This window comes from Mus musculus, chromosome 12, assembly GCF_000001635.26.
Source record: "Mus musculus strain C57BL/6J chromosome 12, GRCm38.p6 C57BL/6J".
NCBI lineage: Eukaryota > Metazoa > Chordata > Mammalia > Rodentia > Muridae > Mus > Mus musculus.
Window position 1 is genome coordinate 77,325,419 of NC_000078.6, and position 27,866 is coordinate 77,353,284.

General features: G+C 35.6%; 1 protein-coding gene across 7 annotated transcripts in view; it reads left to right on the top strand.

Moving 5' to 3' along the window:
* The window catches only part of Fut8 (fucosyltransferase 8), a 238,569-nt gene that overhangs the window by 87,989 nt on the left and 122,714 nt on the right, over nucleotides 1–27,866 (top strand). For all 7 annotated transcript variants that reach the window (NR_045554.1, XM_030246822.1, XM_011244145.3 and 4 more), the window contains one exon: nucleotides 6,478–6,911. Coding sequence is in view for 4 of the 7 variants with exons in the window: in XM_011244145.3 (XP_011242447.1) it covers nucleotides 6,709–6,911 (203 nt within the window). In the remaining 3 variants the exon portion in view is untranslated. The remainder of the gene's footprint in view (nucleotides 1–6,477; nucleotides 6,912–27,866) is intronic.

The following is a 27,866-nucleotide window of genomic DNA, read 5'->3' on the forward strand; positions in this document are numbered from 1 at the left end:
ATACATGGTGTCAGCATGTCTCCTCTCCTCCATCCTTCCTTTGTGTGTATGTTGTAATGTTTTCACGATTTGCTAGAGGAGCTCCACTCTTGTCAGTTACTCGTCTCATTGGAGAGGTGTATCTCTACTGCATGCTTCAAAGGATTCATGGATGAGACTCTTTCTTGTGGGAACTTAAATGATTCCTGGTCCTTTGAGAACACAGGAATTTTTAACCATTAGTACTAGATTATTTTTCTTCCTTAAATTATTCTTCCAGGTTTTATTTTAAGGGTCTTTAGTTTTGTGAACATGTGGACTTGATTTCAGGTAATTAAATTGCTTCTTTGAAAACACAGATCTTCACATCCCTTTATTCTAAAGCGAGACATTTCCCAACATTTGTTTCCTTGGTTTTCATGAATTCTGATATGTCCTTGTAACTCAGTAACACTAGTGGCTTCTACTTGGGTTTCCTCTTCTACATATTTCAGTGCTCCAAACAATGAAACAATCCAAGGCTATTGTGGGGCTCACTTGTTCTGTCTTCTTTCTTTAGAGATCACTTTTCAGTTGTCTTTTCAATGTCAGATGCATAATAGCTTACATCTGGAAAGTATTCTTTCTTATTTGTTTGTTTCTTCTGCAATATAGTCTCACTATGTAGTCCTGGCTGGCCTGGAATTTACTGGATAGACAAGGCTGGTATCAGAAATTCACCAGCTTCTGCGTCCTGAGTGGTGGAATTAAAGGCATATGCCACTATCCCTGGATAGTGGAAAGTAATTCTTGACCATTCTTATTTACTTATAGATAAGAAGTATAAGTCTCCAAACTTTTTTTTAAAGTAGGAGAATGATGTTCTTAGCAAATGCTGGATCTGGCCTATTACGAATTGATTACAAATGCCACATAAAAGAATTAATTTTAAAATGCTCCCTAAATTAAATTTATTTTAGTAATATTTCCACTATTTTTCTACATGTAACTGTTAATTGTTTTAGCTGCTTTTGACCTAATAGTAATTATTAGTCATCTGATTCAGTAAATTAAGGTCCATGTAACTCTAATGATTTATAATGGCTGATCTTGTTTAGGTTGTTCTGTGCCTCACTGAAGAATACTGCCTGTGAATTGGTTTGATTCCTTTCTTACCTTTCTCTCTTTTTTTCCTTCTTGAATTTAATATAACAGAACCATAACTTTTACTTACTATGGGGCTTTTTATTTATGTAAATTGCTGAAATTGTGTGTATTTGAAATAATTTTAAACACCTGATGAATAAGAATTGACACAATTATGGTAGTATGCTGCGTGGCTTTTTAAAAAAAATTTATTCTGGCTCTTGAGATGCTGTGAAGTGGAATACATTTATTATTACTGTTTGGTCATCTGTCTCTTCCAGTAGTCATAAAGCAGTGGCAATATAAGTTGGGGTGAAATAATTGAGAATGTATCACTAAATATGAAATTAGGTAGAAGAAAATGTGTTTGGGCTAAGCCAAACAGCAATGCCCTTCAGTCCTGGCAAGGTGTGTAAATGCCAGTAAATCAAATTAGTATTAGTCAGTGAGAGAGAAAATTGACAGAAAAGAGAAAATAATAGTTATACAGAGATACAGCCTGGGGAAAAGAAAGATTTACCTGTGTACATTATAAGGACCTTTTATAGCAGTAAATAATACTTAAAAAGTTGAAAACAATTTAAGAGAAAGTTTAAACTGCCCTCCCCCCATTTTGTTAGTATTGAAAATGACATTAATGAAAATGACAAATTTATTAAATGCCTGAATTATGTGATTTTATTACATTTTTATTATCTTATAGAGAATTAGTTCTATTATTGAATTTTTTTAAACAAAATTAGTTTTTGTTGTTTCTTAATTGCATTTTGTGTTTAAAGAACAGATGTTTTCCACTGTATTATCTTAGTTTCCTCCTTCCCTGTTCTCTGTCTCCATTCTTTTCCCCACTGAGTTGGCGTATTTGTTTTGAAACAGTCTTGTATCACTGGCTGGCTTTATATTCACCATGTAGTTGAGCATAACCTTTAGCTCTAGATCATTCTGGCTCCATCCCCATGCAGGGGCTCCAGTAAGACAGGAGCTGGCCATGTAACCTAGGGTGGCCTGTAGGTTGTGACCCTCCTCTCCCAGCCTCCCAGTGTTGGAATGGAAGCATGTGCCATGCCCATCACTCTTTTAATGGAAAGAATTTTTCTGCAATTAATTTCTATTTAATCACTAATGTAAAAGTATTTTTTTTTTACACATTTCAGATACAATGGAGTCAACTCAAATAACTAGTGCTTTAAATAGCAAATAACAACTGCCCAACTTTGCTATTATCTTAACCTTTTTTCAGACAGATGGAGTGATTATAAATATTCATATCACAATTTTTTGAATTAAAACAAACTAGAATGCTTTCTTAGTTAATTCCATGTGACAAGCTGGGTTGAAAATTTCAAATGAAAAAAAAATCATTAGTTCAATGATTAGTTTAATGAAAGTTAAGTTTCCAAAGTTAACAGAAAGAGGTTCAGTTTGACTATGTTTTAATGATATGCTTAACTGTGTTTCTTAGTTAAGAAACACTAGGGAGGATAAATGCTTCTGTTTTAATAAACTGAAGTGAAATGTGTACATTGACAGTTTTTCCAATTGAGTTTTATGTGTACATATGCACTTGTGTGCATATATATTTAATTGGTAACATAAATGTAGTACCAAGAGCAAACTTATCAAATCTGTCATGGGTTATAAAATGTATGGACAGTGCTGGAGAGATGACTCAGCAGTTAAAAGCACTGACTGCTCTTCTGGATGGAGGTCCTGAGTTCAAATCCCAGCAACCACATGGTGGCTCACAACCATCTGTGACAAGATCTGATTCACTCTACTGGTGTCTAAAGACAGCTACAGTGTACCTACATATAATAAATACAGTAAATCTTAAAAAAATTAAGTAAAAAATAAAACATATGGACAGCTTACCCAACTAAAAAATTGGAATGATATTCTATAGACTCAAGTAATTGTGAGCATTATGTGATAACATGAATAAAAGTTTTTCAAACACTGTGAAACATTTTATAAAGTCTAGTAAATATTATCTTTCCTTTGCTCATTAAAAACCAAATACATTAGCTTATTTTTAATTTATTGAGTACCTCTTCTTTGCTGAGCAGTACGAATAATGCTTTACACATGATTAGCCTCATTTAGGCCTTGTAACAGTTCTGCTTAAACTCTTGATCTTATTGATATTGCACTCTAGCTCCCAGATTTAGGAAAATGCTTAGTAAAAAATTACTTGTATTTTTATTGTTCAAAAACAAAATAAAAATAACCTAGTTTTCTTAGTAGCAGAAGAAATAAATAATTTACAAACCTTTATCCCTTTAAAACTCAGTATTATTAATCAAATTCATTGGCAGAGGGGAGCTTGCCATATTTTGATTTATTTAACATTTTATACAAGAAGAATATTATAGGATTCTAAATAGAAGTAAGATCATAAATGAAAAGAAAACAACCCACTTTGAGAAAATTTTGTCAAGGTTTTACTCATTTATCATAAGGCTTGTCTCAGTTACTTTGAAGAGACACAGTGATTTTATTTTTGATCCCTTTTGCTTATAATGGTGCTCTCTGCTTTCAGATTTGCTGTGTAAAGTTTGATACAACTGTAGTTGTAGCTGGAGTGTTCAGTTTCTTTGTATATCATGTGAGGGCCTGCACTGCACTTACTTGTTCAGAAGTTTGCATTTGTGGTTACTAAGTGCCATGTACTGCTGGAAGGATAGGCTTGGGAGACAACAGTGAATAAAGTGACCAAATTTATGGAGTTTATATTTTGACAGTTATGGTTTAAACATGACGAGGAAACAGCTAGTCTTTGACAGCAGTTAGCAGATGGGGGGAGTTCAATACATACTCCTTTAAACCATGATGAGAGAAATTACATAGGAAACTACTCATTTTTTAACTTGGTTTGCTTTTGTTGATTTCATTTAAAAATACTTAAGAACTCTAGAATTCTAGAAACAACCTCTCAAAAACAGAGTTAAGATAATATTAACAATTAAGAATATGCTCATGTTTTACTTTTGTAGTAATTTATTATTTTATAGTTTATAATCTCAGTCTTGTTGCAAGTATAGTAATTTAATACCTTGGATATTTTGAATACTGGTTTATCAAATTTAATGCAATTTGTACAAAAATTATGTTTCTGTACTTCACTGTTAAAATCATATCTTTGAATAATTGTGATAATTTACATTATGATTGCAAGTAAAATGTTTCAACTATTTTGCTATCCCTTGTTACTTAAATTATTTCTTTTTAGAAGTTTTGTTCTTTTTGTCTATCATAGTAGTCTAGGTTTCTTTGATTATGGAGGATAACAAAGTTGTAAATTTTTTGTCTATATATTTATGTCTTTGTCTATCTAATCTCCTAATATCTTGGAAATAACTTCAGCACGTGGTCTGATGGATTTTTTCAGTGCTCTATAAGTTTTCATAGCAAACTATTACTCAGATATCCATTCTTCAATTTTAATTATTTATTAAATTGAGTCCATTGCTTAGGCTCTCAGACTTGAGTTTTATTTTAATCAAGAAGCCCTGAGTGTCTGCATTGTTTCTTTATATTTGGAACAGTAAACCTTACTAGCTGGTCCTTCACCTGTGTCAGAACGCTGTCCACAAATGGAATCCTGCAAGGGGAATTGTGAGCACTTGTAAGAAAAGTCCAAGAAAACATGATTTTGTGTGTGTGTGTGTCACTCCCAGATCTAGTGAATAGCAATGAGTCTACTCCAGATTATTCATTATAACTGGCTATTGTTATTTGTTTATATTCCTCTGTGGAAAAGCACTTTTACCATGTGCTGATTGTTTTTGTGAGTGTATACTTTTCTCAAATGACTCTTCTTAACCCTCAGAGTCTAAATTGTCTGATGCTCTGAATAAAGTTGGCTATTGCGTGAGTCCTTAGCCCATCTCATTTATCAGCTCCATTCTCCCAGATCCCACCACCTTTAGAGTGGTAAACAATCTGAACCATTACATAGATTTAAGACTTAGAGGTTCAGGGTTTTGAGAAAGGGAAAATATAGAGTTCAACAACAACACAAAGTATTCTTGGTAGACTTAAAAGAATTTATTTCAGTAGTAGTTAAACATTAAAATAGTAATTGGGATTAGTGGTTTTTGAGTTATGCTTTCCAACATTAGTCAGTGAATATAGCCCCTTCACTCATTCTATATTTTAGCTGAAATCAGATAAATGGTGTTTCTAGGATATTCTTTTGAGGTAATTTTTTCTCTTTGAGTTTTTGGTTTTTTAAATGAGTAAAGAATTGAGGTTCAGAACAAGATAAATAAATAGCTTTATACTTTGAGTTTGGGGATCCCAGTTCTTCAACTTTCTATTTAGTTTTCCAATGACAATTTAATTGATGATCATGTGTTTTATGTATATATTCTTGTATATATAAACTTTTTTTTTACCCCCCCTTACAGGAACTATACAATTTTGTTCCTAAATATATGATTTTGTTTCTTCTGTAGCTTTAGAGTTGCAAAATCACTTTCAGTGATTTTTCATATAGGATTTTTAGGGGAGAGTAATTTTATTTCTAAGAGAATTATAAGCATAGTGGTTAAGAAATGACAAACAAAACACATAATTAAAGCTGATAAAAATGAATATTTGGAGTTTAAAATACACACTCAAAAAATGCACACTCACCTAAGGATCTAAATGTTGTTAGCCTTCTTTTGAAATTTATGAATTTCTTTATTAGGTCATATTAATAGAAAAATGGGTTTTATTATGACATTTTAATACATGTGTATAATATACTTATACTCATTCCTATAATTATTAATATTTTAAAATATATTTGAAAAAAATGATGGTCTATCCTGATCCATTTGAACCTTTGCTTTTGATGTTTTATATGGTTGCCAACTAACTGATGGTTATGATAACCTTTGTTTTGCTAAGATTCAAGTCAGCTTGAGAATTTATCCTAAAAACGACAATTTGCGTGTTGAATAGTGAAATGACAGCAGAGTATTGAGATGAAGGGATATGAGGGTTTGTAGCACTGGATTCACTCATACTGAGAACTTGGCTTTGTTTTAGATGATGAACACATTAGTTTGAAATACATAGTTGAATTGATTTTGGTTGATTATTCAGATCTGTAATATTTCAACCTATATAAGAGTTATTACAGAACATCTCAATGAAGAAGAGTTAATGGTACTTAGAATTCCAGGTTTAGGGTGGACTAATTTGCTATCAGGTAGAATCCTATTGTGTGGTTGACTTAATATACATTTAAAGCTTTCACAAAATTGTCTTTCAGCTTTGTAACCAATCAATACCACAAGGTTTTTTGGAACTCCATGAATATCAATTTTTTGTTGTTTTATATATCTTTAAAAACTCAAGTGCATTTTTTCACTCTTTCCACAGCATGTAGGATCCATGAAGCACAGGACATTCAAGCCTCCCGCCCGCGTCACCAGGAAGATCTCTTTGTAAGAATAACCACAGGATTGATTTCCAGAGAGATTAGCCTGTCTGAAGCATTATGTGTTGAAGCAAAAGAAACCTATTTTCTTGTGTGGCTAACTAGAACCAGAGTACAATGTTTCCAGTTCTTTGAGCTCCAGGAAGATAGAGGACAGAGTTGAAACTCTGAAAATGCGGGCATGGACTGGTTCCTGGCGTTGGATTATGCTCATTCTTTTTGCCTGGGGGACCTTGTTATTTTATATAGGTGGTCATTTGGTTCGAGATAATGACCACCCTGATCACTCCAGCAGAGAACTCTCCAAGATTCTTGCAAAGCTTGAACGCTTAAAACAGCAAAATGAAGACTTGAGGCGAATGGCTGAGTCTCTCCGGTAGGTTTGAAATACTGAAGGATTTGATGAAATACTGGGCTTGGCTTTTAGGTATACAAACTCATTCCATAGTTGAAAAATTCTTAAAATTTCTACAAACTGTCTGCAAAAATCTGTTTTAGCAGTCCTTTAAAAAGTGTCATGATACATCTATATAGTCAATCTAGATAAGGTCTACATAGTTGTAAATCATATTTTGCATATGAATTAATATATAAAAGCTGTGGTATTTATGCTTATATTTTATTTACAAATTATGTTTAGACTATATTGAACACAAATGTTATATGATTTGAATTAGTGCACATTAACATTTTATATTCTATAGACTACAAAGACATAATTTCTTAGTTAAATTTTTAAGATGAAAAGCAAAAGTTCATTGCTAAATAGAACAGTGCTTCAGTTGTTTGGAAAACCAAAGTCTCTTATATAAGTGGAAAACATAAAGTGACACACACACGCGCGCGCACACACACACGTGGGCGCACACACACACACACATCTGTAACTCAACAGTTACTGAGATTACGGGTTGTCTCACACACACACACACCTGTAGCTCAACAGTTACTGAGATTACGAGTTGTCTCACACACACACACACACACACACACACACACACACACATATCTGTAACTCAACAGTTACTGAGATTACAAGTTGTCTCACACACACACACACACACACACACACATACATATCTGTAGCTCAACAGTTACTGAGATTACAAGTTGTCTCATACACACACACACACACACACACACACATATCTGTAGCTCAACAGTTACTGAGATTACGAGTTGTCTCACACACACACACACACACACACACACACACACACACACACACACACACACACACACACCTGTAACTCAACAGTTACTGAGATTACGAGTTGTCTGACAACTCTGATTCTCTTCACATCTGAGAATGATCATGTGTATAGTGCTTGTTGTCACTTAAAAGCTGCAGGGCTAGAAACAAAGATAGGAAAACTTTTGCATTAGAGATGGTAATTGGCACTACTAGCAAGTGGTACAGAGGAAAAAGCTGAAAAAAATTACAGTGCTTTTAGAGAATCATAATTAGGCATTGCTGATAATAGCTATCATTTGTTGGGAATTTGTCAAATGCCAGGTACTGTGCTAAAGACAGATTGTTTCACTGAATTTCAAGATATGTTCATGAGATTCTAGTACTGTTTTCAATCATTTTACAGAAGAATAATCATAAGGATGTTAAGTAATTTAGTTTGCCCAAGAGTATGCTTTTAACAAACATTGGAACCGTCTTTGAATTCTGGTAGTATAGTTCCACAGCCTAAACTCTTATTGTACTAAGCTGAAGACAGAAAAAGCAGTGACTCAGAAAATCTTAATTAAAAGTCTCAGTAGAGACTTTCCTTCTAGAGATTTTTTTCTCTTTCTTTTTCTTTTATAATTTAGGCTACTGAATAATCATTTAATTTTCTCCTCATTCCATCTTTAGTACTAGTGTTTCTTTTTTTGGGGGGTGGTGGTAGTGGTGGTGGTGGTGGTGGTTTGAGACAGAGTTTCTCTGTATAGCCCTGGCTGTCCTGGAACTCACTTTGTAGACCAGGCTGGCCTCAAACTCAGAAATCCACCTGCCTCTGCCTCCCAAATGCTGGGATTAAAGGCATGGGCTATCACTGCTCGGCAGTACTAGTATTTCTTATTTTCTTTTTCTTACTATGAAGTACCTTATTTTTGTTGTATGAAGGAAAACTTACTATTAATATGGGTTGCTTTGCAGAAAAATAACCAGTCTTTTAATATTAATTTTTTTATTATTTTAAAATTATGTGAGCATGTGAGAACCTGTGTGTGGGTTTACACTCATGAGTACCAGTGCCCATGGGGTGTAGAAGAGGGCATCAGACTCTTGAGCTGTACAGGCTTCAGGTGGACCCTCTGATGTCTCTGCTGGGAACTAAACTCAGAGGCAAGATGAGTACCTGTTCTTAAGTGCTAAGCCATCTCTCCAGTCCCTCATAAGATCTCTTAAGCCACTTTTAAAAAATCTTTTGTACATCTAAATTAAATTTCTAACAACTACATAAGAGCTGACATACTTAATAAATGTAAATGCAATCTAGAAACAGACTAAACAAATGAGGCCATTTTTATAAATAGGCATATAACACAGTAAAATAAATACGTGGTTATTTTCCCTCATTAGAGAAGTCTCCTGGGCTTTTCTGTTGACTCTACTAGTAGGGCTGTAGACACACCATCCATGGGGATTTCATTTTAATGCCAGGACACGAATGATAGCGGGTACCTGTTAGTACTGAGACTTTTTTTTTAATCAGCTATTTTGTAATTTTGTACTCAGTTCGATGTCCATATTTTATAATAAGACATATTCATAAGCCAGAAGATAGATTCAGATAAATTTAAAATTAGGTAATTCCTTTAGGAATTATTTATATAATTTCTATAAAGGCATATAAATTGGAGTTTGAAAACAAATCAAAAGCCTGAGATGACAGTTTTTAGAAGATTCAAGACAATAATTTTCAAAACAGTTAATTAACCTAATTACAATTTGCAGTTTTTTGATAGTGACAAATTTAGAAGACAATTATAAACCATATCTCTGAAGGATATAAATGTACAAGCACAGTGTATAGGTGTGGTAGTGTCAGGGATACATGAATATGTACAATTATTTGGCTCATTAATGAATAGTTTCCTTACAAGTAAAATTTATTACTTTTAGTGTTCAGGTGAGTGTGTTTTGGCAATTTGTTACAATTATGCAATCATCACTATCAAGTTATATCAGAACTCTGCCTCTTTCCAGAATTCTGTTGCTTCTTTTAGTTAAATCTGTTCCTGCTTCCTGATTATGAATCCTGTTTATTTGTTGTCTGTCCACTATGTTTTGCTTTTTTAGAGTGTCATAAATGAAATCATGCACTATACAGCCTTTGGGGTCTTGGATCTTCCATTTGGCTTAATATATCTGAGATTCATCAGTATTTTTTTTAAAAGATTTATTTATTTTTATGGATGAGAGTACACTGTAGCTGTACAGATGGTTGTGAGCCTTCATGTGGTTGTTGGCAATTGAATTTTTAGGACCTCTGCTCAGTCCAGTCAGCCCCGCTTGCTCCAGTCAACCCCAGTCAACTCAGGCCCAAAGATTTATTTATTATTATACGTAAGTATACTGTAGTTGACTTCAGATGCACCAGAAGAGGGAGTCAGATCTCATTGCGAGTGGCTGTGAGTTACCATGTGTTTGCTGGGATTTTAACTCAGGACGTTTGGAAGAGCAGTCAGTGTTCTTACCTGCTGGGCAATCTCACCAGCTCTCATCAGTATTTTTATGCATAATAATTTTTATGCTTTTATATTGCCAAGTAAATATTTTTATTCTTTTTTAGTGGTGAGTTGTTACATGTATCACAGATTAGGGTTTTATTTATTTATTTATTATTTTTTAATCTACTGGGGTCATTAGATATTAGATAGTTACTACTTTTTTTTTTAAAAACAATTACAAGCAAAGTCAATATTAATCTTTGACCAGTAAGTTCCTGTGTGGCTATAGGTTTTTTTTTTCCTTAGTTAATTACTTGGGCTTGGAATTGCTATACTATATGTTAAGTGCATATTTAACTTAGTAAGGAGCTGTTGGATGGTGGGGCTGGGAAAGTTACTGTCTTACAAGTATGTGGACTTGAGTTTAGGTCCCCATGTAAAGGTGGGTACAGCAGTATGTATCCAGAACTGAGGATGGGTTGAGGTTAGGGCATAGAGACAGGTAGATTTCTGGAGTTTATTGGCCAGCCAGCCTAGTTGAATTTATGAATGTCAAGGATTAACAACATCAGCTTGGAGAGGGATTCTGAAGAAGGGGTATCTATCTGGGAGTTGTGGAATGAATCAAAGTCAAATTGTGGGTCCAAGTTGACAGCTTGTGTTCTGCTCAAGATGGCTTTCCAGATTTTCTCTCTATATTCTGCTAGAGACAGTTTTCCCTTCCTAGTCTAAAAACTCTGGATAGCTCATTTCTTGCAATCAAAAGCCCAGTCATCTATTTACATATCAGTTCAGTTACCACAGGTTCCCTTTTGATTATCCCATCAGTCAGCATCCCAGGACCCCAGCCTTTTGATTCTTAGAAAGAGTCAACAATCACAAGCACAGAGAATAAGATAGCTGGGTGGTACCCCACCCAGAAATTACCATTCCTACCATGCCTGAGCCTGGACCTAAACTCCATCTGTCCAGGCTGACCTTGAACTTAGGAATCTGCCTGCATTTGTAAGCACAAACAACTTAGTAAGAGCTTGTAAGAGATAACAGCTCCCTAAATCTCTTTATCTCCTTAATATCTTTCCGACAAGCTGGGTCATAGTGCAGCTGCCTCTGTTCCATTAGCTCTGTGAAGCTCATTACACAATTCATGTTGAATCCTCATATTTCACATAGTTGAGAAATGATATATCTTTGAACTCATGTTTTCAGAGTTCTTTCCCACAGCCTTATGGACTGTCCTGATAGTCATGCAGCATTTACCATTTTGCTGAGACTCACCTCTGGGACTTGCTGTTTCTGATTATCATGGAGTCATTTACCACACTGACACACTGATGCCTAGTTTCAAGCAAGCACTCATAGAGGCAAGAAAACAAGCAAGGGAGTATCCAGTTTGGCATACATCTGATTGGAGGCCTATTATAGAATTTTTTGCCCTTTAAAATGATTGGTTGGTACTGGTAGCCAAACCATAAACTTTTGTAAGTAAATATCTTTAGGCACAACTGTAACTTCTGCTTTCTTCTTGATTGGTGGTTATTGTGGAGTGACCTGGGGACCAGTGTTAGGTACAGGTTGTTTAACTCAAGTTTAACCTTAGGTCAGGTTCTCTAAGATGCAGCCTAAATTCAATTTGGATTTTGTTTGGTTTCTCACAGCAACAATCAACACTCGAGGCCCACGCTCTGCTGGCTATTCCAGAGGCAGGAACCACGACATTCTGTCCCTTACATGGCCAGGCCAGACTCAGCATATGAGCCTCAGGTTCAGTGAGAGACTGTTTCATTAAGGTTAGAGAGTGATGGAAGAAGGCATCTGATATTGACCTCTGACCTTTGCAGACATGCACACACACCCATATGAACATGCATATTTACATTTTGTATTGAAAGACCTCTGAAACAGGGGAACCCTCACTCAAGTCCCAGGATGACGCGACGCCCAGGAACTCATGAGAGACCAATCTTGATGCAAACAGCAAGAGGTTTAATCGGGAAAGGCCAGTGCACTGGGGACGACTCTTATCCCACTCAGGGGTAGAGGAGTCAACCTCAAGCTCAAGGGGTAAGGGGTTTATAAAGGCAGAAACCGCAAACACCTGGTATTGGGCTATAGCATTTGACAAGCATAATGGGTTCAAGGAACAGTTAGAGTATTCTGTACGACCATTTCCTGAAACAATGGAGCAAGTTAAACTTCTTTGTGGTTAGTACATCCTGGAACAATGGGGTGAGTTAAACTTTTACTCCCTGCCATTAGTGAGGTCAATTTTGGACACAAGTCTAAGGGCTTACATAATTTTTTCACTCTCTCTCAGGATCTTTTGATATCTCTCTGACTCATTAAACAGCACTATCTAATTTCTGTCATATTAGTGCTTGCTACTGGTAGTGATTTTTATGTCATCCTTTAAAACTGGTATATAGTATCATCTCATTGAAGTTTCAGTGTTCACTTCTGTAGTTAAGAGTGTTGAAGATTCTTTTCATGTATTTACTTGCTAAGTTTTGATAGCGTATTTGAGTCTGGTTCCAGTTTTCTTTGTGGTGTATGTGTGTGGTGGGGTTGGTGGGTTGGGGGAGGGAGGTGCATGTGTATGTTGTGTACCTATCATCTTTGCTATCTCCACGGCATGTTCCTGTGGAGATTTGTGGAGGCCAGAGGAGGATCTTTTCCCTAGGGACAGAGCATTGACCATGGAACCCAGGCTAGTGACTAACAAGCTCCGGTGATTTTTCTGTGTATACCATTAGACTACAGGCATGTGTGGGCCCACACCTAGCCTGGCTTCTTTTGTGTGTCCTGGGTTCTGAGCTCAGCTTTTCCTGAGCCATCTATCCAACCTCATTGCTGGCTTTTAAAATAGTTATTTATTATTATTTTTGCTTAAAATTGGGGTTTTAAGTATATAAATATATATAAGTAAAATTATATGTGTGTATATAATATATAATGTAGTATAATGGAGCATAGTATAACAAAGTAATATTACAGCTTAAAACAACCACTTATGATTTTTAAAATTTAGGATGGCCTCAGGCTATTTCTGTTGTTATATATGACTGTAAACATCTCTGACTCTGGCTAGGCAATCCAGGATGATTTAGTTACATGTTTAGTCAAAATCTTTTTTCGTTCAGTGTTTCTTCTCTATCTGGGTAGCACAGATTTTTAGTGTTAGAAGACTTTCAGCTGTATGTTTTTATGTTCTATGTTTTTTCTCTGTTATATATTTGCTTTCTGCCTTATTGATTTCTACTCTTAGTTTGATAATTTCTTTTCTTACCCTTTCTTTGGGATTTATTTTTCTGTTCTAAGCTTTCTTAGGAAGCTTATATCACTGATTTTAAAAGTTGCTTCTTTTTAATGTAGATTGAATATCCTTTATTCACAATGCCTGGGACTAGAACATATTTTAGATTTTGGACTATTTTTATTTGGGAATATTTCCATCAACTTTACTGGCAGAATCTGAAATGCTTTGAAATTGGAAACTTTTAGAGTTCTGATAAAGCTTTTTAAAAAGTTTTAAATTCTGATTTAATTTGAATTTTGCATTTTGGATCAGGGATGTATATACCTGTATATACCTGAGCAGCTTCACTTTAAATTAATCTGTGTCTTACAGCTTCTGACAATGTTGCCTTTTCATTGTCATCCAATAAAAATAGTTTCAAATATTCATTGTGATCTGTTCGCACCATATCATAGTTACCTAGTATTTTACTTAATTAGTACATTGGGCTGTTTTATTTATCATTTTGGATTTTTGCATTTTTCAACCAAATAAAGTTATAATTCTGCATTATTTTAGTTCAAGTTTTACTTTATGGCCTAGTAAGTGACTTTTGTTGGTTAATGTTTAAGAAAAACATATAACCTGCTGTTATTGGCTCTAATTTTCTATAGTGTATTGTTTGTTAGGTTAGTTGATTGCGGTGATCAGATTTTCTGAGTTCATGCATGGTGTAAAATATTTAAATGCTTGTTTTGCTAATTTAAAGATATGGTTGTTCCTATCTCCTTTCAGTTCTAATTTTTCTTTTCATCTGCTGTTTAATTTGTTGAGTACTAACTCAGTACTATCTTGTTTTCTGTGATTTAACCCCTTATCACAGGTTTCTTATTTTAAGCAAAACCTTTTTGTGTATAAAGTTAACTTATTTAATATTAATACTGTTAGGTTTGTTTGTTTGTTTGTTTGCTTTTGGTGTTTTGTTTTTGGTTAGTGTTTGCATGTGTTTGGTTAGTGTTTTAAACCTTAACTGATGTGTGCCTTTACATTTAGACACAAATTTAAGTATTCAAAGTGCTTCTTTTTAATAGGATAGTGTTTCATCTTTTTTCCTCCAAGTCTGAGAGCCTCATCTTACTGAACTGTTTTAGCCTTTTGTATTGAATTCTATTTCTGGGTTTACATCTTTTTACCCTGCTAAATTTCTTCCCCATTTGTCTTATCTCCTGTTTTTGTCTTTTGAATCCCAATCTTTTATTATTCTGTCTTTCACCATAAGGTATATCAACTTTTAAAAATATATCATATTATTTATATGGGTGTTTTGACTACATGTATGTTTGTACACGATGTGTGAGCCTGGTCTTGGCCAGAGGTATCATATCCTTTGTAACTGACATTACGGATGTTGGTGAGCTGCCGTAAGATGCTGGGAATCAAATCCTACATCCTCTGGAAAAGCAGCCTCTACTCTGAACTCTGAGTCATCTCTCCAGCTTCATTATACCAACTCTGAATGGGTATCTTAGTGTTTATAAAATATACCCTTTGGGGCTGGAGAGATGGCTCAGTGTGTTAAAATGTTTGTTGTGAAGCATAAGGACCTGACTTTGAATCTCCTGTACCCATGGACTTTTTTGCATGGCTGTATGGGTTTGTCACTTCAGAATTTTGTGACAGAGAAAGGAGGCTCACAGGAGCTCTCTGAGGAACCAACCTAGCCAAAACAGAGAAAGACCCCGTCCCAAGGGGATCATAGACACCTGATGTCCACTCCATACATACACCTGCTGTATTTGCATTGTACACATATACAACGCACATATAGTAAAATTAAATTCTTCCTTGTTATTATTTATTCTTAATATTTTTGCATTGCTCTGGAATTTCTAAAAAGTCTTGTAATTTTCAAAAATTTAAAGCCTCTTCCATTTGGATGCCTTTGTTGTGGTGTTTTATAGACCGTTGTTGTTTCATTACTTTTAAAAACAAACTATATCAAAATATATGCATATGTGAAATTCTCAAACAATTAAAACCTTCTCTCCCATCGTTCTGTCAATGTAAACCTGGAGCCTAAAACCTTAATTAATTGTTTGCAAAAATGAAATGTCAGAAAAATAACTGCTTTGAATTTTTTTTTATGCTGGTAATATGATCTGTTGTCTAGATGCTATAAATAAGGATGATTTAGAAGAAAATCATTGTCATATAGAAACAAACATGCCCAAAGTGAAGACTTTTTTTTCTTCATAATGTTCTTTGCTAGTTAACATTGATGCTACTGCTTAGAATTTATGATAACAGAAGTTAGGGAGAGACTTGGGTTATTTGTTTGTTTGTTTGTTTTTGTTTTCATTTTCTTCAAAATGAAATTGTTGCTTCCCAACAATAATTGGGATCCTTTAGGGATCCTGAATATTAATAGAAGCACAGATTTGAAGGGAAGCATCTGTTACTTAAGCTTTTGAAAGTCTTGTATGTTTTCCCTTCAGTGTTGACGCCAGCATAGACTGTCTTGTCTGCTTCTCATGGCCCCCACCCCAGACATGTGACTAGGAATCATTGGTATGCCATTTAAACCCTGTCCTACTCAGTACTTGTAAGTGATTTCAGTGGGTATCCAGTCACAAGTCACAAAACTGTGATGTCTGGTGTTTATCACATAAAGTTTCCTTCCCCTTTGGGGTGTGGTAAAAAAGAAGAAAGTCTAAGAAGTTATGTTCTATAAATTCAGTGTTAACAGTTTTCAAACATTCAAAAGTGAATTAAAGTAGAAAAACCTAGTCTTAGGCTTGACTACATTTTATCCCTTTTATGTTTACTGTTTTCTTCCTATAGTTTAGTTTTGGAATATTCCCCTAGCTTCAAGCATATCTTATCTTTTAGTAATTTTTATGATGCTTGTTTTCAGGGCAATAGATTATTTCAGATTTTTTTTTCATTTTTTAAAGTTTTATTTTTGGACATTATTTTTTAAGCAAAAGTACAGAATTTGGCAATATTTTAAATATCATTCTATGTATGTCATACTTATAAAATACTGTTGTTATTCCTTTTGCTACTAGAATGTCTTATTTTTCCTAAGAGAAAAGACTCCTCTGCCTGAGAACATTTCTGTGGGTTTATTTCAGTCCAGATTTCTAAGCATCATTACACTCTGTTGAGAATTCTGCAGTTATCATAGTAAACCTTTGTCTTTGGCTGCATATATGTTTTTCTTTTTGTCTTAGATATTAATCAATTGAGTGTGATGTACCTATTACACCTTGATTTTCTTTTACCCAGTTTGTAGTTTGCTGGACTCCTTAAATATGGGAGTTGATGTCTTTGAAGATCAATTTCAGGAGTTCAAATATGGTTCCTGACTTAGTCTTTCTCATTTCTCCTTCTAGAACTAAAAATGCATGAATTATTAAACCTCCTTTTACAGTGTTACAAGCTTTTATTGCATCTTTGCTAATCTAGTGACTCTGTTATTTTATTTTGTGTATTTTCTACTCAGCTATCTTCCAGCTTATCTCTTGTTAGAAAATGTGATATATTTGATATTTTGATTCTACAATATCAAGTTTATTTCTTTGAACTTTTCAAATTTCTTTGGATATTCTCTTTTTTAAAAGTTTGTTTTTAGGGCTGGAGAGATGGCTTAGTGGGTAAGAGGATTGTCTATTCTTCCAGAGACTCTAGGTATAATTCTCAGAACCTATATGGTAGCTCACAGCCTTTTAAAACTCCAGTTGCAGGGAATCCCATGCTCTCTCCTGGCCTCTCTGGACATGGGGTGCATATGTAGGGATACATGCACAAAATAATAATTAATAAAAACTGTCAATGATTTCTAAATTTCTTTTAATATTTATCCTAGTGTAACCATGATTTTCTGCTCATTTCAATTTCTAGATCACCTTTTGATTTACTTCTGCTGAGTTTTCATTTGATTAGTGAATACCTTTTCATTTTGCACATCTGTATTAGTTATATGCCAAGCATTGCATGTAAAAGTACTGTAAAAAATACAGACTCTTTCCTTGTTAGAAATGTGTCATTACTGGGCTTTTTTGCCTTTGCCTTCTAAAAGTAATGATTTTTATGTGGGTTTTAAAAAAATTCTTTAATTTTTATTTTAATTGTTTTGAATAATTTCGTACATGTATGCCATATATGCTGACCCTAGACCCCATCCCCATACCTCACCTTTCCGTGTGTCTCTACCCTCACACATTGCCACCCACTCTCATGTTCCTGCCCTCTCTATAAAAGTAACCAGGACCATCTCTGTGACCATGGGGTTAAAGCTGCCTGTTGGAACATGGTGGTTACACAATTAAAGATAGTCCCTCTTCCGGACTCTATCAATAAGCAGTAGTTCAGGGATACAGGGCAGAGGCCTCTGCACACTTTTCTTTTCCTTAACTCATTGTTGATACGGCCATTGTTTCTGGGCCTAGTTCAGGTAACTGCAGTTATTGTAAGTTGTGATTACATTGATAATGTTGAGTCTAGAGAATGTATCTTGCAGTCCTTCAGAACTTTTCTTGATTTAGCTTTTACATGCTTCCTGGCCCTTCTTCTGCACTGTTACCTGAGCCTCAGAGGGGGGGGATACAAGTGACATGTTTAGGGCTGAGCATACAACTTTTGCTTATTCTCTTCACCTTGAGCAGAATCTTTTCATTTACCGGGACAAAGGAGAAGCTTCTCTGATTAAGGCGGGGAGCTGCTTTTGTCTGTGGGTGTATGCATAATTATTTAGAAGGCAGTTTGCTGCCTACTGGAACACACGTCCCAGATTTCCATCAGAAATAACTCTCCACAGGTCAATGGTCTCTTCAAACCTGGGTTGTTAGCCAGATTATCGTTCATTCTTTGTCACCTCCTCTCATAGGACTTAAATCTAGTTAGAGGGCAGTTGGTTATCACCTATATAGTCAAGCTCCTATCACATGTATGGGCATGTCTTACTTTCCATATGGTCATTTTATATGACCATTATACTTCCTTTATCCTGATTAATCCTCCCTGTTCTGATACCCTGTCGTGCTGCCCACTCCCGTCTGTCTAAGCCTTTCTACCCCTGAACTCTTCCCCTTACATTCTGCTTGCCTGTGTCTTACTCCTCCTCCAGTCCCTTCCTTGTTTTCTGGCTTTATGAAAATTATGTTTTATTTTTGTGCACATATATGTGTGTGCATGTGGGCATGGCTCTGCCAGTGCTTTTATGTGAATGTCAGAGGACAGTTTGTGGGAATTGGTTCTCTCTCCTCACCATGAGCTCAGGCCATTGGACTTGGTAACAAATGCTCATATTCTAGGAAGCATGTCTGTAGAAATTTTGAGTGTTGATTATTAGTCTCTTGTCACGAGTAGATTTGACATGAGGTCTAACATAGATATGAATAGACTCACTTTTTGAGAAGGAGCAAGCTTAAATTAATTTGGATGTAAAATACAATAATTTTACAAAAGCCTATAAATATTTTATAATGCTAAGTCTACCAATACATAGACGTAGTAAAATGATTATAATTCTTTTCAGAGTAGAGCCACAGCTGCTGTTAATTTTGTGAAGATGTTCTCATTTTGTTATATTTCATCTCCTGGGTGCTGAGTTACAGTAGGAAATGATGTAAGAACTGGTGTTAGGTTTTCTTTTTATTCCTGCATCTTTATTTTCTTAACATTTGCTATAGTAGAAATGGCAAGACAGAACAAAAAAATGTCTCAACACTCCTCCAGCACCTGCTGTTCTTTGTAAGGATCTAGCAGGCCAGATCATATGTGATAATGAACTTACTTTCTGTATCAGACTCCTTGACCCCTTATTTATCAATAAACAAATTTAACAGAGGAGAACTAACATTGCAAAAATGGTAAAGGAATAATTATTAAAACGTACTGAGCCTTAACTTGTGTGTACCTGACAGCAGTGTCTGATACATAAGGCAAAGAGAAGTAGATAAGACTGTTAATAATAACTAAAAACTGCATTGCCCCTCTTAGAGTAATAGGTCAGGCAAACAAAATTAGTTAAACAAATATATCCACATTTGACATGGGCAGACTACCAGTGAACCTGACCTAGTTAACATGTAAGAGTATTCTATCTCACCATAACAAATATAACAAATAACAAATGTACTTTGCCATGAGTACACTCTTACTCTGATGTGTAGCCTCTGTCATTTGGATTAGAAATTTTTTTTAATATTTTTTATTACATATTTTCCTCAATTATATTTCCAATGCTATCTCAAAAGTCCCCCATGCCCTCCCCCCCACTTCCCTACCCACTCATTCCCATTTTTTTGGCCCTGGCATTCCCCTGTACTGGGGCATATACAGTTTGCATGTCCAATGGGCCTCTCTTTCCAGTGATGGCCGACTAGGCCATCTTTTGATACATATGCAGCTAGAGTCAAGAGCTCCTGGGTACTGTTTAGTTCATAATGTTGTTCCACCTATAGGGTTGCAGATCCCTTTAGCTCCTTGGGTACTTTCTCTAGCTCCTCCATTGGGAGCCCTGTGATCCATCCAATAGCTGACTGTGAGCATCCACTTCTGTGTTTGCTAGGCCCCGGCATAGTCTCACAAGAGACAGCTACATCTGGGTCCTTTCGATAAAATCTTGCTAGTGTATGTAATGGTGTCAGCGTTTGGAAGCTGATTATGGGGTGGATCCTTGGATATGGCAGTCTCTAGATGGTCCATCCTTTCGTCTCAGCTCCAAACTTTGTCTCTGTAACTCCTTCCATGGGTGTTTTGTTCCCAATTCTAAGGAGGAGCATAGTGTCCACACTTAAGTCTTCATTCTTCTTGAGTTTCATGTGTTTAGCACATTGTATCTTATATCTTGGGTATCCTAGGTTTTGGGCTAATATCCACTTATCAGTGAGTACATATTGTGTGAGTTCCTTTGTGAATGTGTTACCTCACTCAGAATGATGCCCTCCAGGTCCATCCATTTGGCTAGGAATTTCATAAATTCATTCTTTTAAATAACTGAGTAGTACTCCATTGTGTAAATGTACCACATTTTCTGTATCCATTCCTCTGTTGAGGGGCATCTGGGTTCTTTCCAGCTTCTGGCTATTATAAATAAGGCTGCTAGAAAATATTTTAAAGGCTCCTTTAGATGGTCTTGCTATAATGAGTAGGGAAGTCTATATATGGAGTTGTACATTGTGTAGTGTGGGCTCCAGAAAATTTCACTTATTTATAGAATCAGCTGGAATTCTTTTGTGCAGAGAAAATTTCTTTCCCTCTTCATTTCCACACTCTGTTCACTTCTTACCCCAACAAAGATGATTCAAATAGAAGTCAGCTAGATGGATGACTGTGTCCAAGGCTGCAATCTTATGAGGGGGTAAGAAGTTGCTTATTTAAAAATTATTTTTGCTTGTCTGTTGTCTGATGTGTGCTCTTATTCTTTCATTTTTCCATGTGAATGTGACTGTTCAAGAGCAGCTTGATAAAACTTTAAATTTCAAGGAGTATTTTGAACTTGCCTTTAGTTTTATTTATTTTATATTCTGTTTTTTCATATAATCTTTACCTATCTATCATCTATCTATCTAACTATCTATCTCTAGTTTTTAAATATGGGTTTTTAATTTAATAAAGATGAGTGCAGAAAGCCTAGGTTATGAATAGCCTTTGTTTATGAAGTGACAGATGGATTGTTGATGTTGACTTGGAAGCATGTATTTTGTTGAATGCTTGATAATTTCATTCAAAATACAGATAAAAATGCAAGTGGAATTCCCAACAATAAATTAAGCTTTCATGGGAGTAAATAATTTTGGTTTCGTTCTCCCTAGGGATCCTTGTAGTAACTGTCTTGCTAAAGATAGATTCCCCCACCCCCACCCCCTTTAATCTTGCTTGGGTTTAAAAGTTGGCAAACTGGCCAGTGGAACAAATCCAGTTCCTCTATCCATTTTTGTTTTTGATGACTTCCAGGCTAAGAATGCTTTTTTGTTTTTTGGTTGTTTGAGTGGGGAGTGTGTGTGTGTGTGTTGGAGGAACAGGGGGACAAATTCAGAGGATAATATTAGGTTTTGTAGCAATGAACCTTAAGCTCTTTTTTATCTGGACATTTATAGAAAAAATTGTTATCTCAAAACTTGTGTGAATCAGATGTTCTCATTATTAGCTCTTGTCTCTTTCAGTGTTTGAATTATTATGCATATTACATGTGGGTAAAGACAGGCTCTGAAATGAAAATCTAGTTGCCGATACTATTCTCTGGTCCTTGCTGACTTTGCTTTCTAAGTCTTAATGGACTTACTCCATATCTCAGATTTCTTTTGCTTTTTAATTTGTTCAAATATTTGTGTTTTCTCTCCCAGTTTCCTTTAGATAGCTTTGTGTTTGGAGCTGAATGGTACCTAGGGAAAGGAGATATGGTAGGCTGACAAAGAAACCATCCGATATACAGCTTTAGAGATAGTGGATCTAGGTAGATGCATTTTATATCTGAATTATGTATATGCATATAGAAACAGATATATGGACAGAAGCACACAGGCTTTTTTTCCCCTCATAACTTGGCTCTTTGAACTCAACTCTATGACTTTAACCTTTTTTAAGTTGATGCTTTTACATATGTGAAAATTTTATTTGTTCACCCTTAGCTGTATTTAGAATACAGTGATTGCAGTTATTGTCACTACCCAGAAAGGCCCCTAGTGAAAAGACACCAGTTTTGGAGAAAGATTTCACATGCAGCATCTCAATGTTCAGACTTCTTTCCTTAAACAAATGCCACTTAAAGTGTGTTTGTGTTAAATTAAAAAATGTGTGAAGATTTAGCTTAGGGGCTTAATTAAACATGTTTTAAATTTAATGTATGTGAGTGTTTCCCCTGCGTGTATGGTTTGTATACTTGGTTGCTTGGTACCCTCAAAGGTCAGATGAATGCTTTTGATCTTTTGGAATTGGAGTTTCAGATATTTGTGAGCTACCATATAGGTACTGGAAACTGCACTTGGGTCCTGTGCAAGAGCAACAAGTATTCTTAACTGTTAAGCCCTCCAGCGCCCACATGGTTTTCTTTCATCTTCTTTCTTTTCTGAGATGGGTCTCACCATGTAGCTCTGGCTGGCTAGGTACTCCTGATGTAGGCCCAGAGATTAAATTCCAGGCAGTTGGGCCATTGCTTTTGTGCCTCTGGTGAAGGAGATCATGCTGGAAACACATGGCAGAAGTGGCTGCTCATGCTATAGGGACAGGGAAGTTAAATAGAGAGGGAAAAGGTAGAGTTCCTATAGTTCCTTATTCTTCCAATGCCTTACCTTTTAAAGTTCCCACAGTCTCCCAGTGGTACCACAGAATGACAGCTCTGTGTTTAACATATGCTCTTTTTTCAGGGAAGGGGGCACTTATCCAAACCATAGCAATGGTTTCAGAGAGTAATTTAAATCTGCCTAAGGATGCAGTATGCCTTTGGAACATGTGTCTTTTTACTGTTCCTAATGTGCCTGCAATATTTCTAGGTATTTCAGAAATGTTAGATGAAATTTACCAAGGAAATAGTATTTAGTCTATTTACCTAATAATAGAACCAGTTTAGAATAAAAATAAAGCTGACTTGAGTAACTGGATTTGGTATATAAGCTTTTGATTGCAGTTGTTACTTTGAAGTGTTTATTCCCAGCATTTAGCCTTTCTAGAATATATGCTTAGAACACATGTACCAATGAACAAGAACATCATATATACTATATATTAAAAGCATTTTAAAGTATCCTATATAATAGCATAGTAGTATAGAAACTTTGGTTAATTGGTTATTGATAATCATCTAAGAGAGGTTATATTTGTTACTCCTTTTACTTTTGTTTCCCAACACATTTGAATGCACAGAACCACTGCTTTGAGATGTTATACCTTTGCCTGATCTTTTTCTTACTGAAAACCAAACAAACAAGGTTTATAGAAATTGCAACTTAGGTTCATGCTTCTTTAGCTGCTCACTTACCCCAAGTGCAGAGTAACCATCTGGAAGCTGGTCATAGTGTCTGCAGCCTGTTACAAAGTCTTAAATTAGAAGAGCAATTAGCTGCTTCTTTATGCATCAGCCTACATTTCCTATACCAGACATGGGTTTATTAATCCTCAGAGATACAGTAGACTTGATTTAAGTGTTCTATTTTTAAAATTTCTTATATTTAGAGACTCAAGCAATTTAACATGTGTCTTGCATTTGTGCATTTATAAATGTGCATACATTGACATTCCTATCTCCTTCTCTATGCTCTTTCTCCATCTACTGAAGGTCTGCCATGTCTTCAAGGACTATGGCAAATAAACTTCTCAGAGCCTTTCCCCAGTCTTCTTTCATAAAGTTACTCTCCTATGATCTCTGTTAGGACTTGTTTTAGAGTCTTTAGGATGTCAGTGTACTGGACATGTATTAATCCCAACACCAGGGAGGCAGAGGCAGGTGGATTTCTGAGTTCGAGGCCAGCCTGGTCTACAAAGTAATTACAGGACAGCCAGGGCTATACAGAGAAACCCTGTCTCCAAAAACCAAAAACCAAAAACCAAAAAAACACGAAACACCAAAAACCAAAAAAACACCAAACACCAAAAACCAAAAACCAAAAAAACAAACCAAAAACCAAAAACAACAACAACAACAACTACAAAAAAAAAAAAAAAAAAAAAAAAAAAAAGAGCTTATATAGGCCTGTTGGTCTTTCTGTTCTAATTTCTTGGAAGCAATGTGTCACAAAGATTAAGTTGTGAAATATTTTTAAACTTTTTATTGAAAAAAAGTATTACTGTTTCTATGATATGTACATGCAGGGGTGTGCATGTCATTGCCCTCATTTGGAAGTCAAAGGGCAGCTTGGTGGAGTCAATACCCTCCTCCTACCTGTAGTGGACTCCAGGGATCAAACTCCTGTAGTCAGGATTGGGTGACAAGATCTTTGACCCACTGAGCTATATTGCTGTCCCTGTCATTTTTTAAAGGAATACAATTATTTATACTTCTAATACAAATTTCAAGAGAAATTAAAGACAAGTGCTCCCTTCCCTTTCTTTCCTCTTCCTTCTTTTATCTTGACTGATTTTTGTTGGGGACATTTATTTAGCCAAATGTAAAACTCTTTAAGAGGAAAATTTGTAACACTATTTAGTTTTGCAAATATCTTGATATTTTTTGGTTAAACTTTTAGAAAAAATGTGTGCTTTTTTTTTTACATCAAAGAATAAACATTAGGAAGACTTGTGGTAATTATAGGAGGGTAAACATGCAGGTGGCCAGCCTCATGTGTCTTCTCCACTGAACCCCACCTTCCTCTCTCCAAGTCTTACTTTAGCCCAACCTTAATTATTAAGATTATCATTGATGCTTAAAGTTTGTAAAATCATAGTTTGTTCTTCCAGGTGATGGATGTTTTTGAAACTTTAAAAAAGAGAAACTGGGTATTTTATACATTATGTTAAACGTTAAAACAAATTGCTTATTTTCTCTGTAAGATACATTTCTTTCTGATAAGGACAAAAGTGTGGTGCTAGAATGGCTTAGAATTAGACTTATGTTGTCATGGAAGCTGCTGAAGCAATTCTCAGTGTCTGTCAGCAATAGTTTACCATTACCCTGAAACTCCTTAGAATCTAGATTCTTGGCTTGCACTCTAGACATACTAAATAACAAATCTGGGGATGGAACTCAGAACTCATTTTTAAAACATACACTTTACACACAAATATAAAATGTGTGTGTATATAATGTACACACACACAGTGGGTGTATGCAACGTATCTTGATCATATCCACTCCAGACTCCTGATGCATCACCCTTCTCATCTTTATTTTTTTGTTTTTAAAACTCACTGAGTCTAATTAGTTCTGCATATATATGGATATGGACCTATCCATGGAAAACCTACAAATGACCGCATTCCCTGAAGAAAAGAAATAGTTTGAGAATCATTTTTCTAAAGCATAGTAATTTGATATTCATGTTACTGTGATCAAAAGTTCATAACAAAAAAAGAAAACTGTTACTAGTGGTGAGTCATCTTAGCAATTTACTATAGGTTGTTGCAGGCATCTGTAGGACACCAGTGAAGTTAAGTATTTATATATCATCTCCTGCTTAAATGTAGAGCATCATATGTTGTGGGGGAAATGAGAGTTCACGTGGGTCGAAGTATGAAATGTAGTGAATAGAGTACATTCCTAGCATGGAGAAGACCTTGGACCAGAAGAAAACAAGACATAAATACAAAGTATTTATTTGGCATTCTGTATTGTACTCATTTTAAGAGATTGTTGGTTTTGTGATATTTACCTTAACTATGCAGCCATAGATTTTTTTAATAGCATGAACTATTGAAAGAAAAGTGTAGAATGTTGTTGTTGATATTTGTGTCAGTGAATATAAGACAACTTTTAAAATTTAAAATTTAAATTTTTAATTTTTTTCATCCTAACCTTGCTTTCTTTTAATTTCTTTTTTTCTTTTCTTTCTTCTGGTTCTTCCCTCCCTCCCTCCCTCCCTCCCTCCCTCCCTCCCTCCCTCCCTCCCTCCCTCTCTCCCTCCCTCCCTCCCTCTCTCCCTCCCCCTTCCCTTCCCTTTTTTCTTCCCTTCCTTCCTTCCTTTATGTTTTAAAGCTAGGGTTTCTCTGTGTAACTCCAGCTGTCCAGGAACTCTGTAGAAATCCACCTGCTTTTGCCTTCCAAGTGCTGGGATTAAAATGTGCCATACTGCCCAGTTTTTTTTTTAGCCTTTCTGTCCAATTAAAATCTCATCTAATCTGTTTTCAAAGATCTTTAGTATATAATATGTGATATTTGATTATTACTAGAGATCAATTGTTTATATATATGTATATAATATATATATATATATTTTTTTTGATTTTTCAAGACAGAGTTTCTCTGTATAGACCTGGCTGTCCTGGAACTCATTTTGTAGACCAGGCTGGCCTCGAACTCAGAAATCTGCCTGTCTCTGCCTCCCGAGTGCTGGGATTAAAGGCATGCGCCACCACACCTGGCTTATTCTATCAATATATTGACAGCTTAACAGACTTTTATTTTCTTAGTTTGGGTAGAATACAACTTGTATTGTCTACTATATCTTCCTGAAACTATTAGAATATTGTTGCCTAACTATAAGTTGTAGTTTTGAGTTTTCATTGAGGGTAAAGAAAAACAGGACAATGTTCTCGACTATATTGTCACATGAAGATTGAACTGTAAAGTAACATAAATGTTAGCATGGTAAGTTAGACCAGCATTTTTTTCTCCCACCCAACTAAAACCATATATAAGGTCCTGAATTTCTAATTGTAGTTGTATATATGTTTTATTTTACGGTAATGCCATATTACCATGATAAACATATATGAATTTTTCACTTAAAGTTTATGTGGCTCTGGGAATGGAGTTGTCATGGAACAATACTTACCTAGTGTGTGGATGCCCTTGATTCAATCTCCAGCACTGCATAAATTAGGCACGGTAGCACATACTTGTAATAGCAACACTTTGGAGGTCGAAACAGGAGGTTCAGGAGCTCAAGGCTATTTAAGATCCTAAAGGAAGTCATCCGATTTTCAACTAGAAATTGTATACTATTGTGAAACATTTTGATAAAAATATGTTTAATTATTTTAGGTAGGTCTATAATATTAGCATTTCGTGGTATTGTTTGCTTCACTAACATTTATTCTCAGTATTTCATAATTTGCATCCTAAATTTCAGCCTGTAGGTTGAGTAACCTTCAGTTCTCCAAAATCAGTATGCTTTGCGTCTATGTATTCTTGTATACTTTCCCTGTTATGCTGATTTAGCCCTGCTCAGCTTTCCTAAGCATTTTCAGAACATGCATTTCTGTATGCATAGGTGCATGTGGAGACCTGAAGTTGATATGAGAATCTTCTTGGTTTTTCTTTTTTTTTGTTTTGTTTTGTTTTTCAAGACAGGGTTTCTCTGTATAGCCCTGGCTGTCCTGGAACTCACTTTGTAGACCAGGCTGGCCTTGAACTCAGAAATCCACCTGCCTCTGCCTCCCGAGTGCTGGGATTAAAGGTGTGCGCCACCACACCCGGATCGGTTTTTCTTTTTCTTCTTTGAAGCAGGGTCTCTCAGTTGTCCCAGAACTCATGGGTACAAGTAATGTAGGTAACCAGCTTGCTCTAGGAATCTCCTGTCTCTTTGCCTTTTGATTTCTGGAATATGGGCCATCAAGTTTACCTAGCGTTTATGTGGGCAAATGGGATTTGAACTCCCATCCTTACACTTAAGTAGCAAGCACTTTATCCACTGAGAAGTCTCCCTAGCCCTTTCCTGAAGTATTTCTCATGAGTGTTACCGATTCTTTAACATTTCAACTTTCTCTGAGAGTTCTTTCTTGGTCCTTTTCATCCCCATAAGGTACCATTTCCATGTATTCTCTCAGCAC